Source organism: Pocillopora verrucosa, chromosome 1, assembly GCF_036669915.1.
Source record: "Pocillopora verrucosa isolate sample1 chromosome 1, ASM3666991v2, whole genome shotgun sequence".
Classification (NCBI taxonomy): Eukaryota; Metazoa; Cnidaria; class Anthozoa; order Scleractinia; family Pocilloporidae; genus Pocillopora; species Pocillopora verrucosa.
This window is the reverse complement of record NC_089312.1, coordinates 30,066,427-30,083,562: the sequence shown is the minus strand read 5'-3', so window position 1 is coordinate 30,083,562 and position 17,136 is coordinate 30,066,427. Positions and strand designations below refer to the sequence as shown.

General features: G+C 37.5%; 4 protein-coding genes across 4 annotated transcripts; 2 read left to right on the top strand and 2 right to left on the bottom strand.

The window, feature by feature from the left end:
• Positions 1-26: 26 nt before the first annotated feature.
• Positions 27-5,824, bottom strand: LOC131788209 (ATP synthase F(0) complex subunit B1, mitochondrial-like). Its single transcript, XM_059105285.2, has 10 exons — positions 5,699-5,824; positions 5,111-5,147; positions 4,932-4,984; positions 4,574-4,645; positions 4,234-4,304; positions 2,685-2,777; positions 2,279-2,404; positions 1,847-1,924; positions 821-922; positions 27-214 (listed from the first exon to the last, which is right to left on the bottom strand). Exons 1-10 carry the CDS (start codon positions 5,730-5,732, stop codon positions 158-160), a joined length of 723 nt encoding a protein of 240 aa, XP_058961268.2. The 5' UTR covers positions 5,733-5,824; the 3' UTR covers positions 27-157.
• Positions 5,825-6,750: 926 nt separating this feature from the next.
• Positions 6,751-9,896, top strand: LOC131788249 (uncharacterized). Its single transcript, XM_059105341.2, has 2 exons — positions 6,751-6,859; positions 8,302-9,896. The coding sequence occupies exon 2, from the start codon at positions 8,369-8,371 to the stop codon at positions 9,467-9,469; it is 1,101 nt and encodes a 366-aa protein (XP_058961324.2). The 5' UTR covers positions 6,751-6,859; positions 8,302-8,368; the 3' UTR covers positions 9,470-9,896.
• Positions 9,897-10,894: 998 nt separating this feature from the next.
• Positions 10,895-14,390, top strand: LOC131788151 (uncharacterized). Its single transcript, XM_059105219.2, has 4 exons — positions 10,895-11,260; positions 11,864-11,999; positions 12,737-12,901; positions 13,694-14,390. Exons 1-4 carry the CDS (start codon positions 10,895-10,897, stop codon positions 14,257-14,259), a joined length of 1,233 nt encoding a protein of 410 aa, XP_058961202.2. The 3' UTR covers positions 14,260-14,390.
• A 622-nt stretch (positions 14,391-15,012) lies between these two features.
• On the bottom strand, positions 15,013-17,014 carry LOC131788237 (QRFP-like peptide receptor). The gene is made up of 2 exons (XM_059105327.2): positions 16,970-17,014; positions 15,013-16,849 (listed from the first exon to the last, which is right to left on the bottom strand). The coding sequence occupies exon 2, from the start codon at positions 16,759-16,761 to the stop codon at positions 15,670-15,672; it is 1,092 nt and encodes a 363-aa protein (XP_058961310.1). The 5' UTR covers positions 16,762-16,849; positions 16,970-17,014; the 3' UTR covers positions 15,013-15,669.
• Positions 17,015-17,136: the final 122 nt, after the last annotated feature.

Here is a 17,136-nt window from a genome sequence, read left to right as displayed (position 1 = left end):
GGCAGAAAAGAAATGACAGTACACAATTTTAAAATTATCGCATCTTTATTTCAGAGTTGCCATTATGACCCATGGGTTACAATCAAAACAACAAAAATTTATATTCACAAAAAGTAGGCCCAATGTTTGTTAAATCTGGTAATGAACCACACTCCTTTCAAGCTGGTGCCATAGCCTTTAGGTCTCTAATACACTGGCTAACACTTTCCTTTTCCTGTGAGAAGTTCAGAAAATGAAAGTCAATTATTTTTTCTTGAGAATAAAGGTTTTTAAAGGGTTTTAAAGAAGGATTGGTATGGATGCCAGACCCTGTCAGTGCAAGGAGTATTACATGAGTCTCCTATGAAAATCTGAACCACTAAATTCCATGAAAAGGGCCATGAACTTCACCAAAATTCAGAGCCATATTTGCTTCTTACGGTTCTAAGCACTGATTTGCACAATTGGATTCCATTCAGCATTCTTCATTTCATTCACTAGGTAGGTTGATTTTGTTTAACTGACCCCAAAAACAGTAGAGCAGATCATATGTTTTGGGTTGAGCCTTTACCCAAAGCTTACTACCATGTGCAAAAAAAAGACTTGTGAAACCCAGGGTTGACAAGGATTATAAAAATCCAATGAAATTTCAATTAAAAGAAGCAAAAGTAAATCATACTCTACTCCTTACAGTAATAAGCCAACACTGAAACCTTTTTTACCAGGATGGTTTACACAATTGCCCAAATGAATTGCAGTTCACCAGTTTCCCCAACTGGAAAAAGATGTTGGGAAAGTTATTGTTAAATCAAAAGTAATAATTTCAGTTTTCCATACATACCAACTGAGGTGAAATACTCTTGACAACTTCTTTTTCCACCCAATCAACAATGTGTGCTTGAGCATTCCTTCGATGGAAAGCTTCAATCTCTGCCTGATAATCCTGTGCATTAGAAATGAAAAAAAAACAGAAAAAAGAGAAGTTCCCTAAGTTTCTCAAGAGCAACTGGCTTTGACTTCAAAGGAATTACCTGACTTAAAGTTACTAATGACCCCTGCTTTCCACTAAGGCTTGAAATGAAATCCACTGATCCAAAACTTTTTGGTTTAGAGAACTACCACTACCCTCTTATGATCATCTTGTAGATTTAGCCCTTAAGGTTTCCATCTGCACTACAATTTTCAAGACCTTCCTTAGGTTGGGCATGGATATTTCCTGAAAGCCAACTAAAGCCACTGTGTACTTCAAAGAAGTAGAAGATTACTTATTCTTTTTGGGAAATAATATTTTCAGGTATATCTGCCCTTAGTCTCAGTAGAATAGAGCTCACACTAAAGGTAACTATCACAATCTTCATTTCAAGCTCCCAAATTAAGTGACAGGGATCCATAACAGTGCTCCACACTACTCAATTTAACTCTTTACACCCTGACATCAGTATGTACGTTCTCCTCCAGTTCTATATAAATTTCCTGAGGCACCAACAAGGAGAATTTGTTGGACAATCAAGAGTTCCTTTAGCTGGTGATCATTTCCCTGATTCTTGTGACCTTAATTTTTGATTCAGGGATGATAATTAATGGAGAAATTAGATGCTGGTCACTCTTAGGGTTTAAAGAGTTGTGTGTTATGGTTCTGTATGCAAAATTATTTGTTCATGACCACAAAAAAAAAAGTCACAGCTGTAAGTAGGCTATCCTCTACAAATAAATTTACCCAAGGGAGCAACTTTTTTTCTTTGAAATCAAATTGTTTTAAATTCTTTTTTTGTTTGTTTGTTTTTGGACACAAAAATACTTCTGCAATGGTCACAACATTCCTACAACAACAGTCAACAATACATAAAAACGTAAGAATGATAAATACCAAGCGTTTGGTGACTTCTCTAGCGACTTCATGCAGCCTGTTTCGATACTTCAGCTCAAGAGACATGGCATTATTTTCCTATTTAAAAAAATGAAGAAATAGAAAGTATGTATGAAGGCCGTACCATGAACAAAATGGCATAAAGAAGTTTATCCCAAATGTTGCTTGCCTAGGACACCTGCCACCTGATGGTCTCTTTAAAATAGTTCAGCTTGGAGCATTGCAAGTTGGTTATTTTAAACGCATTCACACAAAAAGAAAGAAAAATTTCCAACCACCTCATCAAAAGATGAAATCTTAGGTATTATAATATCAATTTCAAAGAAAAAACATTCAACCAATACAAATAGACAACAGTAAAGTTCTGTAAAGTTCACATGGACATAATGTGAACAAAAATTTTAACCATCTTTAACCATTTAGCCATCTTACCCTCATAATTTCCACAATGTCTGTCCTGGCAGAATGCAGGTACTCAACCTGGCTGGCCTCCTCAATGGTGCTAGTCAACATCTCAATGCGCTTCTCTTTATATCCATTGAATCTAGCTAAGATTCCCTGTGAAAATTTGACATGTATTGTCACAGTTTCAGCTTCTCAACCTTAAGTCCTTTTAAAATTATTACAAGTTAAAATATTTTGAAATTTGGCTTTCATTCATTTGATTTGGCCGACTGCTTGGATTTTAGTTTCAAATTAATGCACCCAAAAACAAATGATCAATTGAGAAATGAATTTGTGGCATGTACTCAACCTTCCACAACCATTGAACAACGCAGCAGAATTAGTAGCATAACATGTGTACAAAAGACTAAGTATCTCTGTAAAAATGACTCACTTGAGAATAACTGTCTAGGAAATCTGCAACTGGCTGAGAAACTTTTAAATAGACCCAATACATAGTGCTGAACATCACAACAGCAAGAAGAGTCTGAAAAATAACATTAGCATTGCTGTCACTGTTCTGTAACATGTTATTTGGAGGTGTTTACTCTCACACTCTTCAGGTCTCAATGGTTAATAGTGAAACTCTCTGAAAAAGCGAGTGAACAATTCATTTCAAGGAATTGCAATTTTAAAGTTAGTCTGCACAAGCATAAAGTGCCCCAAACCATGTTTGTCTTATCAGTGTAAGAATCTATTGCATCTCTTCATGAAAACCTTCACACCCTAACACCAGTGTGCATATTTTCTGCACTCTTCTCTATGCATTTCCTACGGTGTTGACAAGGAGAACTTGTTTAACAATCAAGAGCTGCTTTAGTTAGTGGTCATTTCTTTTCTTTTCTTTTTGTGACTATGTTTGATCCAAAGGGTTAAAAGTACTCCTATATACAACACACACCAACACTAATATGTTGCACTTAAAATTGTTTCTTGGTTTCCAATTTGCTAAAGCAGTGTGATTCGTCTAATACCCCATTCACACCAAAGCTTAAACATGTTAAAAATTTGTTTTGATGAACAGATTTAATAAGACTGGCTGTTCACACTGCAGGCACATTTAACAAAACACGTCTAAAACTGTGTTTAACAAAACTCCCTTGAAAGGTAGTTAAACAATTGTGTTTAATAAAACACATTCAAAATGGCGGCAGAAACCAAAACGCACAAAAGAGTTTGGGAGCACAAAGAAACCCTCCTATTACTTGAAAAGTGGGGAGATGAGAGTATCCAGCTCCAGCTAAAATCATACACAAGAAAAAAGCCTACATGGCGAGAAATTGTGGCATATCTTTGAGCTGCAGGCTACAAAGACAGAGACAATGGCAGCTACAAGACACGAATTTACACTCTGATAAGTGCCTATAGAAGCTACAAAGAAGAATGTGCTAAGACAGGAAATGCCACACCAAAGAAGAAGCCGGCTTTCTTCTCTCTGTGTTTTCCAAAACAAAAGCTCAGTATTTTGCCCATCCACCATTTTGTTTACATTTTAAATGTTGTGACTGTATGATGTTGTAACATTTTATGTCAATTACAATCACACAAACACGAGGCCGAGCATGAACACAAGGCTGCATTGTTGTCAGTTCTTGTTGTTCAATGTGAACAGGTTGATCAGTTAACCATGTTTAATTAAACATGGTTTCATTAAACTTTGTTTAACAAGACATGTTTTGATGGTGTGAATGGGGTATAATTCTTTTTTCCTTTCTTTTACATTATGATAGATAACTTTAGACCAAGAATGAACTTAAAACACAATCTAACATATGAATTTGTTACGGTTTCATTTTTTCCATGGTATGTATAAGTTCAAACAAGAGATTTCCATCTGTTTCAAATTACAGTGACAACCACTACATAAGAGAAAAGGATTGTAACCAAGGAACAAATTCAACCAAAATAAAAAAAGAGGGGTATGCCCACTGTTGCATAAGCACCTCATCATGAAGAATGAGTATTTCTTTTGAAAGGATGTAGGTGAGGAATCCACCAGCCAAAAGTTTGTGGCCTAAAAATAAAACACATACAAAGATAGTATTAATTACATGTATCTTTCTTACAGTATAAGGTCTAACTGCAGTTGTCATCATACTGTTGATAGGGTCAAATCTAGCACTTTAAGTTCAGGGAAATTTAAGTGAAGCTAACTGATGCCTCTAACACAATGATTCTTAAGTTCAACTTTTAATTGTCTTTATCAAACTGCCACTGAGAACAATAAATGCATGTTCTATAACTGAAAATAATAACTATATGCGCTACATTCTTTCGTCTTACCAGTCTCCCCAGTCTTCTCCTTCAACAAACTGCTGATATCTCTATAGAACTGACCAAACTCCTGAGGTTTATCTGAATGATAAACAAAATCAAACTTAAATTGTTGTCACCAAATTTTAACTAAACATAAACATAAATGACCAACTCAACAAAGCTAACTCAAGGAGGTATTCCATGGCTATCTCTGAGACACAGCTCTAAGTACAGTTTATAATAAACTTTCATATATAATGGTGGTTCTACATAACCCACTAAACATTGACTGGGAAATTCATAAGCCTTACTCAAATGTCTCAAGATGTTGAAACTGATCTAAAACTGAATATGAAAGCACTCTGCTAAGTACCATATGCATTACCTTCTGTTTGTTGGGCAGGAACCTGACACATCATTCTTGTGGTGGCAGGCATACTAAGAATGAATTTAAAAAATTAACTCAAACTACATTCAGTAATTACAACTGAATATTGAAAAGCGGTAGGAGCAAGTTGCATGTTTAAACCCTTTGTCAATTTCCAAGATCAAATAAAAGCTTACCTTGGTTTTGCATGTGCCAAGAGCCTGGCTGCACCACCTAAGAGGCAACATGATACATGTAAATATCATCAACACTGCAACGAATGGAACGATACATAATCATTCGGTCAAATTTACCTACACATCAACTATTGTGCAAAAAAATAGGCCTCATACAGCATCCTGCGCCGGATAAAATGTTTTCATACAGGTAAATGTACTAATGTAAAAGTTTATGACCACCAAAGCAATATACTTACTGCAAAGGCAAAGAGAATGCATGATAAATTCAGATCGAAGTCGAGAGTAATCATTAACAATAATATATTATCCCCTACCGTATGACTTTGATCTACACGATTATAAAGGCTTGTCAAAAGCAGTAGTAACTTCGTCTAGATCTACATTTAATACATCAGTTACAGAGGTACAAACGACAATTTCAAAAGATTGTGTGTCAATTTCACGACCCAATACTTGCTTAGCAGCTTTGGTGCGGGAGGTTCATCGTTTTGCGTACAAAAATGACAAAGCCATTTTAATCAGACGTAATGGATGAGTCTTAAAACCTTTTCAGAAGCATCGCCGACTTCAAGAATAAAGACTTACCAATTCTGGTGGCTAAACGTAACCGAGAAATCATGGTCGTACAGTGTTGACTCCTTCCAATATGGCCGGCTAAAGTACGTCAGGCTGCGAGGCGTGCTGGGAACGTTTTGGTAGCCAAGCCTTCTTAAAACTAGGTCTGCACAGTGTACATATGAATGACTGAGTAGAGCCTTTTTACATGGAGACATTTATAGGCTACGTTAAGAATAACTGTTAAAAGTATGCAAAAAAAAAACAAAACAAAAAAATTAATTATATCCGATCGCGATTGTAATGATAATTGTGGTAAAATTTTATTTGACCTCAACCATTTTAAGAGCAATTTAGCTCCATTACAATGCGCTTGCCGTTAGATCCGAAATAAGCTCTCCACTTTCGTTGAAGGATTCAAAACCCGATTAACATTTTTTTATTTAAACCGTCTTGGTATTTAAATCTGGCTCAGATATGATCGTGATTCGAGAAATTCGCAGAAAATCTACACTGAAAAGCTAAACCTGACATAAATGCGTGGGGTAACATGCGATGTACTTTTATCATTCCAGTATATTTTTTAGATCATTCTAGTATACATCATATACCGAAAGTAATAGAAGGTGAAAGCTTTCAATGACAAGTTTCACTAATGACCGTGAGCATTATCAGGCTCACGCGAAAATAGAAACTATAAACCAATACCCCCAATAATGCCTTTATCATTTCACAGTGTGGAGTTAACTGTGCTTCACTGATCACGGTTGGACAGATTACCTATGTTTGTATTAGTAAGATTAGGAGGAAATTATACCCCAAAGACGTTTGAATAGAGACAGTTTTTTAAGTCAACAACATTATGGTTTCCCGCTGATTAATTTCTTTTGAGAAGTAAAAACGCCATAACCCCTGGGATTTGTGTGTTTCGATTGCCTTTTTTTACTGTACGGTCTATTGTATGCAACAAGGCAATATCGCATTAATTGTAAATTAGGCGTTATTTGTTAGACTCATTACTTTTGTGATATCAAGCGTGTAAAATCTTAAAGCTACCCCTTAGCAACGAGTCACTTACACTTAAGGAGAAATGGAACACGGCGCTGTGACGACAACAGTCAAATTTTCTTCACTATATCAAACTAAGAAGAGAAACTAGGATGTCTGTATCAAGACACTCCTTGAAAAAAGGTAAGACTAATGTAATTCAAAATTGAACACACAATTTCATAGTTTTATAAAGCAATTAAAAGATTAGGAAGACTGGCGTAGAACAGAAAGATAATCCAAAGATTCTTGTATGGTTTTGTTCCACTTTGATATTTTATTTCAAACCACTGAAGTACAGTGGAGCCTACGTAAAAAAGCCAAGATAAATTAGAGGCCTCTGAAAATTAGTTGACTTTAATTAGACAAAAAAATTTAGTCAATCATCTGTTTGCATGAATAAAGTCGAATAATAACAACCTGTGTGAGCTTCCCTGCTCAGTCAACTGAGATCTCTTTGCTACATATCTACATATTGAGGCTCTAATTTTGTCGAAAGTCGGTATTTTTGCCGACGACAGTAGGCTTTGACGAACACACCTTCAGATTGTTTGATGTCTCAGACAACTTAATGAATGAAAACAAACGAATGATAACGCACAAGCCGGTGGGACAAGCTTTTCAAATTTGTTTACTGATTTAAAAAACCATGAAACCTCTATGGTCAGAAGAGTAGTTCATGTGGTTGATAACGAATTCTTGTTATCGTGATAAGTCTAAGTAAGCGAGAAGTCAAGAAAGCCCAAATGAGTTTTTTATGTTGTGAGATACATAAAATATATTTTTACAATTAACTGAGAAAGCAATAACTTAGCTTTGTTTATGGCGGTTGTGCGTACGTAGCGTGTGTGTTGGTGCGGGGGGAAGGAGGGCAGTGTCAGCACAAGTTATATACACTTGGAATGGTCTGTACTCGACAAAAAACCTGTCCCTTTTTCTTGCTAAGCATACATTATGAAAGATAGTTCTTCAGTTCTTTAGTTTGCGTCCAGCATAGGTAGTTAGGCAAAAGTTGTATCGGTCGACAAAGTCACGGAGCTCACATTTTAAATTTTCGGCGGAGGAAATTAGTGTATACAAGTCTTGTGGGATTTAAATATTTTAGTTAACTAGAACTGATCATAACTCACCAAAAATCTGTATAAATAACCGCATCTGTCAAGAGAAAGTATTCCAAAATTGCCAAAAAAAAATTAATCATATGTCCACCTGCGAACGAAATACACGAAGCCGGAAATGATTGACGCAAGTGAGATACAATTTAAGCAATTGCAGAAAAGAGGCCTGGAAAGATTCAGGTTTCGACGGGATTCGAACCCGTGCCTCGCTCCAAACATCGTGTGGCTTCTAGCTCATTTGATAGTAGAGCTCAACTAGTTCCTGGGGTGGGGGAGGGGGGGTTCGATTCTCGTCGAAGGCTGAATTAAATTTTCAGGCCGGGCATCGTTTTGCAATTTCTTTTATTTTAGCTTACCTGCAATGAACATTTTCTTACTAGGAAAGAATTTCCTTTAATATCAGGAAAGATATGGGCATGTCTTAAACAGCTATTTTATCGCAAACATACCCTTTCCCTATTTCTACAGATATGTTTGAACCCTACGATAAAAGCAGAATTTAAAGACAACAGAGAAGAATTGACATTATTGGGAGATGAAATCGCACGATGACAGCTCAACAAAGCATCTTCCTGGAATATCAACTGGTAAACCGAAACTGCGTCACAGCAGCTGGGCAAAACTGCTCTCTCAGAACAAATCCAACATATTTGACAAAGGGAGTACAATACTCCCCGAATTACATGTGAATTGCAAACCTGTCCGTTTGAGAGTGAAACGAACGAGACAATCCAGTTATGATCCTGTGGAATACTTCGAGAAGTTTGTTAAACAGTGCGGCAAAGAGACGGGCAATATTAATGAAACACGACAGAGAGAAGATAGCAAAATAGAGGAGGAATTGTTTGGTCGAATTTTGGACGCGGGTAGTGCCATAGAAGGACCTACCACAAGTGATTCGGCAAGTCAGACTATAAGTAGTGTATCTCAGATTCCAAAGCTACTGAGTAACCATAAAAGAGGCGACGAAGTTAATCGTCTACCACCCCTAACAGATACGTCACCCTCCAAAGTTGAGAAAACACCGGATGAAGAAGTTTACATCCGCAGACAATCTAAAGTCCAAAGAGACTCTTTTGCAATTAAAACTAATGGTGACATTGATTGGCAAAATATTTTTGTCAACGGTGGCTTTCGACCATGCGAGTCGCGTGATTTACCAACAAGGGGCGAATTAAATTTATTGAAATACAAAACGTGGGATAACGAAGGCCCTACATATTGCATCGCAAAGTGTGCGAAGTACTTTGGACTTGAGAGCGAGATAAGTAAAGGAAAGATAGTTCCTGAGAAAGAAGAATTACAAAAGCGTTACACCAGCATCTCTCCCACCTACAAATTTTATCCTCTTCGTGTTCTGAACCACCACAAAAGTTTTCCACCCTTACCGAACTCTCCAGAGACACTGAGGTATTCCCCAGAGAATCCAAGGAGATGGTATCACTTGTGCAATTCGTGCACGGTTCCCCCGGTAACGCCTGCGTCATCAATGTTCAGATCCTCACCCCTTGAATGGAGTCCATTACATCACAAGGAAAGTAAAAATACTCTTAGCGAATTGGCTGAGATGTCAGTTGGTGGGCAAACAACCGACGAGGGGATTGGTTCACCAACTGAGAGCGAGCTAGAATTTTGAGCAAGAATCTTTTCTTCCAAAACGATTCAACGAACACAAAGCCCCCATTCGCCGTGCTTTTTCCCTCATTTTTAAAACGAGGCTTAGCGCAACTGTAAACTTTGTTATAAAACAAGGGATCTCGTAAAGGGCCTATTTTTTTGGCATTTTACCGTTTAAATCAACCACGTCTGAAATTCACAAAGTATTAATACACTTTCCTTCTTGGAAATTAATTTCATAAAATATACTTATAATGCACACTGTATTGAACCTGAAAATAAGTTGTTCCAACAGAACATCTTACTCGTTCTATTTTCAATTTTTATTTCTTTTTGTGTACAACAAGGAGCCGAATATTAGAAATAGGCAGAAAAATTTCTTACTGAATTTTCTCTTATTTTTTGTAGACTAAATCTCAAGCAAGAGATTATAAACTCTTGTCTCAAGTTACAAACCTTAATTTTCCTAATTTTTATTTCTGCAATAAATAAACATTAAAAATTGTAAATAAATCTATATGAATATCCTGTCTATTTTTCCAGATACATGGACTTGCCGTATACATTTTTAAAATTTCCTTGTCAGCGTAAGATAGCATCAAATAAGTAGTAGTTTTATTGGTTGCCTAAATGAAAAATTTATAGACTACTAGGAAACCAGCAGCATGCATTACTTGACTTAAATTATTTCGCAGCCCTCCCCCCCCACCTTTTTTAAAGGTGGGGGGGGGGTTCCGTTTGTCTGAGTACCGATTATTCCTGTAAAAAATATGCATTACCTGAGAGCGAATGACTTGTGAAAATTTTATTACGGATTCTGTATCCGAGTTTTGAGACTCCAGCAGGGAGACAATCAATTATGGTGCACTATGGAAAGAAATTGTTATTAAAGTTACGTATCTTGAAACAAAGGTTGCGAGAAGGACAGGTAAGATATTTTTAACGGTATTCGGCGATCGAAATTTTAGATCATGATTGGTCTTTCTTAAAATATTTCGACTCATCTGAGCTACCACTTATGGATTAGGAATGACAACAGTTCCTAATATAATTCTTAAAACTTTCCTCGCATCAACCAACAATTGAGAAATTTCAAATAAAAGAGCAATACATTGATTTCCACAAAAGATGGACAGCTGCAGTTTTCATTCATTCATCAAGGGTCTTCGTTGTTGAATAGGAATTTATTTTTATAGCTGTGACTGTTTTCAATAACGAAAAACGAGGGCAATTTAGGTCTCTTTCTTTATAAGTTGTTTTTGAAAGATCTATTATTGAAGTACAAAAAGCAAGTTTTGTTGGCTTACATTGTTATTAACAGAATCTTAAAAATACATTTATTGCCTCTTAGACCAAGACCAGGTGCGAAAACAGAATTTTGTGAAGCCTTTTCACAAGTTTAACGCTGTTCGTTCTTTACAGTAATGACTTGCCGCATCTAATAATGTCCCCTCTTCGATTCATCGTTGTCGTTGCGTGCGCTATAATTTGTGGTACACAAACATACACAATACTTGCAATGAAAGAAAATGACAACACTCGGTTATCAATTGGCGCAAATGAAGTATTTTCGTACTTTATCGAACACAAAAACCATCTCCTTAATGTGGGGAAACTTTCGACCTTCTTTGTGGGTTTGATTAGCGAGTGTGCCCTGAGATGTGCACGACTTGCCTTGTGCTTATCATTCAATATAGAGGAAGCATCATTGCACCGGGCAGGAATTCTGTGCGAGCTCTTGTCTGAAGGTCTGTATAACGTCCCACATCATTTCAAGCGCAGCAAGGAATTTCACCACTGGAGTAAATTGGTAAGTAATCGTTATCATCAGTCGTGCAGATTGCTCTGTCTCAGATGCGCACGTATTCGACAAGAGAATTATCGAGAACATTTTCCACCGAAATCCCCATTTTACATTTATTTAGTTTACTTTTTATCAACAGCCTCAAATAAACTTGGACGAAGATTTAATCTTCTCTCTAGATAAAATAGATATGAAACGCGACACACTGGTATTAAAATTTGAACATGCAGAAAGCAAAGCCAACAATAAGAATCTTTTCTCACTTCCCTTTTGAAAGGACGATTATTACTTAGAGCTGGTTAACGATAGGTGGAGATTTTCAAACCCTTGGATGGGTCTGTATAGCATCTAATTCCTCTCTACAGTATTACCCATCTATTACCCTAAAATCAAACATTACGATCGCGAAAATAGGGAAATTATCACTAACGGAAGATGCTCTCGATTGTTGAAAAAATTCTTCTTGTCGGTACCAAAGGAAACGAGTAAAGAACAGTAAAGAGAAATTGCACACCAATCTAAAAGTGTAGAGCGTAAAAACGCAAATTAATCAATGAACAATAACTCAGCCGATTTATAGTAAACGGTTTAAAACTTTGCCTTTTCTAGACGCCTTGTTCACGTTTCCCATGCAAAAGCGGAGGGAAGTGTGTTCCTGATTACAAGCGCGGAATCTATAAATGTCTATGTCCCATTGGCTACCAAGGGAACACTTGTCAGCAATTAAATAGTGTTTCGTACGCTGGTAAGTTTTCAACGCTCATACTTCGGTAGCACGTAGCAATTATACTTTTTAAGAACTGGTCTTGCCCTAGGATGAATAGGTATGGCCTCCAATCATGTTTTGTTATCATGAAATCAGACAGCGAAAACAGTAAAAAGTTAACCAGAAATTATAGCTGGCCCTAAAAAATCTAAGTCAAGCACTTCTTTGCTGATCGAGGACAAGCAAAGTGCGCTCTTAGAACTTGGAGTAATTAGAAAATGATCGTTTAAAGACTTAATTTGGTTTAAAAAAATTCACTTTTGGAGAAAAATCATTTCACGTTTGCTAGAAATTAATTAACAAGTGTAAGTATAAGTAAGAAAAATATATTACCTTGCATGCACTGATTAATGGGCATATAGTTGAACAAAATGTTGGCCGTATCTCGGTTTTCACTGAGATTTCACAGGATGAGAAGTTGCCAAATTCTTGGTGGGCGTGCATGAACGAGTCATCTGGTGTCTGACGAAATAAGCTCACAAAAAAAAGTCCTAAATAATTCTCGCTTTAAATTTAAAGCAAGGGAAAAAAAACAACCTGTTCCTCCTATGAAACGCACATTTACGTTATATTACGTGAATCTGTGATACACTAATTCACGACGAATATCAGAAACATTTCCCGTACAGTGTTTTCAGAAGACCAATAAAAAGATCTGCATGAGGTGCTTTTTCTTAACTAAGTGTCTGAGATAAGTAATCATGATTTCTTCTCAGGCGACGAAGTGGAAGCCTTAGGAAGCCATAGGAGCAATCCAGGACTATCTTGCAAGGACATTGCAGACAAGCGGGGTGAATTACTGACGGATGGAGAGTACTGGATTGCACCCAGAACGTCCAGCGACTCTTTTGTAGTGTACTGTGACATGACAACTGATGGAGGTAGGACAGTTATTACGATTTGATCTACTATTTCTGAATCAAAATTTTGAGGCGTGAAAACTGAAGTTAACAAATTTAAAGAAGTTATCGTGTTGGACTCTTGGACAAAAGCTTGGAACACGTACTACTAAATTATAACTGTCACAGGTTAATAATATTGGACAAAAATTTCACGAAAAAAATTCTTGAACGAGAAACTGGTTAAAACCCTCACGTCTGAAGTACGAGTGAAATATGCAATTGTAAGGTATGAAAATTGGAAGACTTGTTGCTCCCAAATAGCAAGCTTGAATAAGTCACGTATCGAGCAAACTCACTCACTTGGCTAATCAGTAACACAACTTTGAAAAGAAGCCTATGGGGTATGTTCTTATCCATTAGAGGGCCCGATTTCGAATATGATTACGTGAATTAGGTCGAAGCCTTTTTAGCTAAAGACAAAGAAATTATGTGTCTAGTGAGCTAGCTTCATTGAATTTTCATAACAAACAAAGCTCGAACAGTTATTGTACAGCGGAAGTAACTGAGCCCATTCCTATTTGAAAAGCTGTAAACTACTTCATGCATACATTTCCATATCTTGTCTGACTCAATTCTATTTTCACAAAACCTTTTATTCAAATGTGGACAACTATTGCATTTTGCTTGTTTTACAATCCCCATTTTGAGGTGTCCTTTTAAACCTGGTGTTTGGCTACTGTCTTGAGGTTTTTCTTCGTTGCCAATGTTTATTTTTCAGGGTAATTTTTTGGATCTTAACTGTATTGTGGTTTATCCCTCACGATGTTATAGGTGGATGGACTTTACTAAAACGCACGAAAATTCCGGCAAATCTTTCTGACCTTTCAACTAAGACCATGCAGATGGTTAGCAACTATATTGCTATTTCAAACTATACGGACGACTATGTGTTCGTTTCGATCATGGGAATCCGAGAACTTCGACAAGCCATCAATTTTCATCAGCTTCGGTGGCATTGCTTCAAGAAACAACAGGACAGCGTTTTCCACGTCATGACAAAAAACGATTCCGCCGGCTATAAGGTACTTGAGTATTTCTTGGAAAATCCCAGCAAACCAGCTACAGCATGTGACTCTTTTGATACACTCCCGGATGATAATTCCACACTGTCCCACAACTGTGACAAGTGGGGGGCCTACAATGACACAGTCCTGGAGATGAACCAGTGGGGCTCTTATTCACACCATGGAGCTAACAGGATTTACCGGCTTGTCGCTGAGTGGAAATCGGACATGAGAGCATTTTCCTTTCGTCCACCAGGGCAATTTTGGTGCGATGACCATGGTGGCGTGAATTCTCTATCGCGAGGAGACAAATGGGAAGTTTATGCTCGGTAATTTGATTGAGCTGAGACTTTCTTTTATCGCCATTACCTTTGTTATGCTGTCATTTCTCACTGTTGTGCTAATGTTGCGTCCTCTTACATTCTTTTTTTTTTTTTTTGGAACTCGTGAGCCTTAAGTAGGAAACCCGGTAGTTTAGTGCCGAGAACTTCAGAAAGAGAGGACCGAGTATGGGCCCTGGAAGGGTCACTGTGCTGTTTTCTTAGGCGAGACACTTCAATCGTACAGCGTTTCTCTCAGCCGAAGAGTACCAGCGAATATTGCTGGGTTGCTATTTGCGACAGAATCGCATCCTGTTCATGAGAAATAGTGCTTCACGCTTTGAAAACCAGAATTAGGAATAGTAATAAGATTGACACACCAATGTTTGTCAGACTTGAAAACCAAAAGGAAATAAGACGACCACTTATTTTCATTTTCTCCTGAAGAGTATAACAAGGTCTAAATAGCCCGCAGGACAGACGTGATAGTCTTTTGCATTTTTTAAGTCCAAGGCAAGCGCGTAGCTGACGCGAAGTGTGAGTCGCCCGCGAGGGGAGGGGCGCAAAAACGAAAAACTACCGGTATCTTGTTTGTCATTTTTTTGTGTGCCTCACTCCCAACGCGTGACTCGCGCGTGTGCTCTCCTCGAGTTTGCCTGCGTTCGCCTGAAAAACGGAAAAAAAATTGCGCTTGTTTTGCGGCCTAAGGCTCAGATAGAATTAAACGGCGAAAAACTATTCTACTCGTTCAAGCCTTAATTGAGTGTGCTTTATTTTGATACACAACGCAATGGTGGAACTATTCAACTCTAGAAACAGAAACGACTGAACTCTAATAACAGTAAGGATTAGTAAACAGGAAGTTGTAGATTGAAACTCAATAATGGCGATTTAAATATTTTTTTGAACTCAAATTATGTTAAGGATTTTGTGTTAGTATAAATCTCTGTTAAGTCTGCAATCCCAATGATAAACAGCATTCATAAAGGATTTTCAACTTTTTTTTGCAAATTTCGTCTTTCACTAAATTGCAACCACGTCGTTCGAATTAGTTTAATCAGGCTGTTTCGTATTTGCTCTCAAATCCTACTAAATATCAGAGAGCATGATGTATTTGTCAATTCGTTAGTTTTTCTCATGACTTCTAACAAAACTGTTCAAATTTTGATTAGTATTTATTACATACACTCAGGAGTATCACCAATCAACCCGGACCGCTCAATGATTTTTTACCTCCATGATACATACGATGCAATTACGACGAAAAACTTCGGGTGACAAAACTGCTTTAGGATCATCAAGGAGGTTCGTTTTCATTTCATTCTAAGTAGCATAATTTCGTTCCCTGTTGGTTTTAATGTAAGAAATTTCAGGATAAGTTTAACAAATTCTACTGCGCAAATTGCTGATTTTCATGTCAATGTCACTGTAGATTCTGGATGGAAATGAATTGCACTGTCTTCTTGTCGGTTCCCTCACAATCTTGCAAACCTCTGCCAATGACGTAAATTGGTTTCGGTTCTGGCTGAATGTAAAGCGCTCTGTTGGTAAAACAACATTTACACAGCTTGTTTAGAATAAAACGAAAGCTCCGACGAAAATTATGGTTGAAAAACGAGTAAATCGCTGGGTTGAATGCGCTGTTGGAATACATCAGAAAAACTACCACGAACACGTAGGTGTCGCTACAAATGAGGTCGTTGCGATAATACGAACAGAATACCCAACCGATCCAGTAGGGTAAAATACAACAGTAAAATACAAAAACTATCATGGCTACCATTTTGAGAACACGGACGTTGATTCGCGCGTTTGTACGGCTTCGGAATGACATCCGGATTCTGGGTCCTCTTTCTCCACGCCAGAGACGAATAATAATCGCAGCGTAAAGTCCGACCACAACAAGCAGTGTTAGCACGAGCAATGACAGGAAAAACAAATACCAAATTCGCCAGTTGATAAAAAAATGTCGCGTTTTACAGAAAACATTCTCATTGCTCACTAACAAATTTGCGTAATAAAACAGAGGGACACAATAAACAGCTGAACCAAACCAAGCGGTTGCAATAATAAAGCGAGCCCTTTTCGCTGTAATGATTCTTCTCCGGGGATAACAAACAGCCACAAACCGGTCTATAGCAATCATTGCCAGATGAATCACTGAAACGTTCATACAAAGCTTCTCCATGTAGTTGGTCGTCTTGCACAAGAATATTCCCCAGTTTCCATGGATAATCCATCGCTCGTTAGCCAGAATTCTTGTGATTCTCTCTGGCGTGCTAGCCACTGTGAGAAGAAGGTCTCCAGCAGCCATGCTCACAATGAACATATTATTGACCGTGCGGAGTTTTCCATCAATATTAAGCTTAAAGGCAAAGATAATCAATGTGTTACCGATGACAGACAGTGCAACAACCACACCATAAGCTAAACATTTAAAAGATTTCTCTATAGGCGAATCGCCTGCGTAGATATTCGGGGGCGAGGTTGTGTTTCCAGTGCCAAGATCATTCATTTCCCGCCACAATGAAGTCCTTCACTCTCATAGATTGACGTTTCTTGTTCGCGTGCTTCTGTTGTTAAACACTTTTCCTCTCCTTTCACTAAGTAAAATGAAAAAGTAAAATGTTAAACGTATTTAACTGCTGATTCTCTGCTCTTAGTCATATTTCATCACAGATTTGGTACCACGATGGGTCTTCCAGCAACATCACACCACTTACCTGCAGAATTTGAATTTAGTAAAATATTTGCACAGAGGAAAACCTCTTATTCGATAGGCAAATTACACATTTAACATTCCGCCTCAGACAAACATTTATTATTAATACGCTTGGAAAATGGCCCAGAAATTAAGTAGATGTTATGAATAAAGGAAATCTCTGTGGGA

Coding starts and splice junctions, on each gene's coding strand:
- LOC131788209 (XM_059105285.2), bottom strand. CDS start 5,732: ATGATTTCTCGGTTACGTTTAGCCACCAGAATTG. Junction 5,148..5,698: donor ACGTTTAGCCACCAGAATTG/GTAAGTCTTTAT, acceptor GTTGCCTCTTAG/GTGGTGCAGCCAGGCTCTTG. Junction 4,646..4,931: donor TCCTGCCCAACAAACAGAAG/GTAATGCATATG, acceptor TTTATCATTCAG/ATAAACCTCAGGAGTTTGGT.
- LOC131788249 (XM_059105341.2), top strand. CDS start 8,369: ATGAAATCGCACGATGACAGCTCAACAAAGCATCTTCCTGGAATATCA.
- LOC131788151 (XM_059105219.2), top strand. CDS start 10,895: ATGTCCCCTCTTCGATTCATCGTTGTCGTTGCGTGCGCTATAATTTGT. Junction 11,261..11,863: donor TTCACCACTGGAGTAAATTG/GTAAGTAATCGT, acceptor TGCCTTTTCTAG/ACGCCTTGTTCACGTTTCCC. Junction 12,000..12,736: donor AAATAGTGTTTCGTACGCTG/GTAAGTTTTCAA, acceptor ATTTCTTCTCAG/GCGACGAAGTGGAAGCCTTA.
- LOC131788237 (XM_059105327.2), bottom strand. CDS start 16,761: ATGAATGATCTTGGCACTGGAAACACAACCTCGCCCCCGAATATCTAC.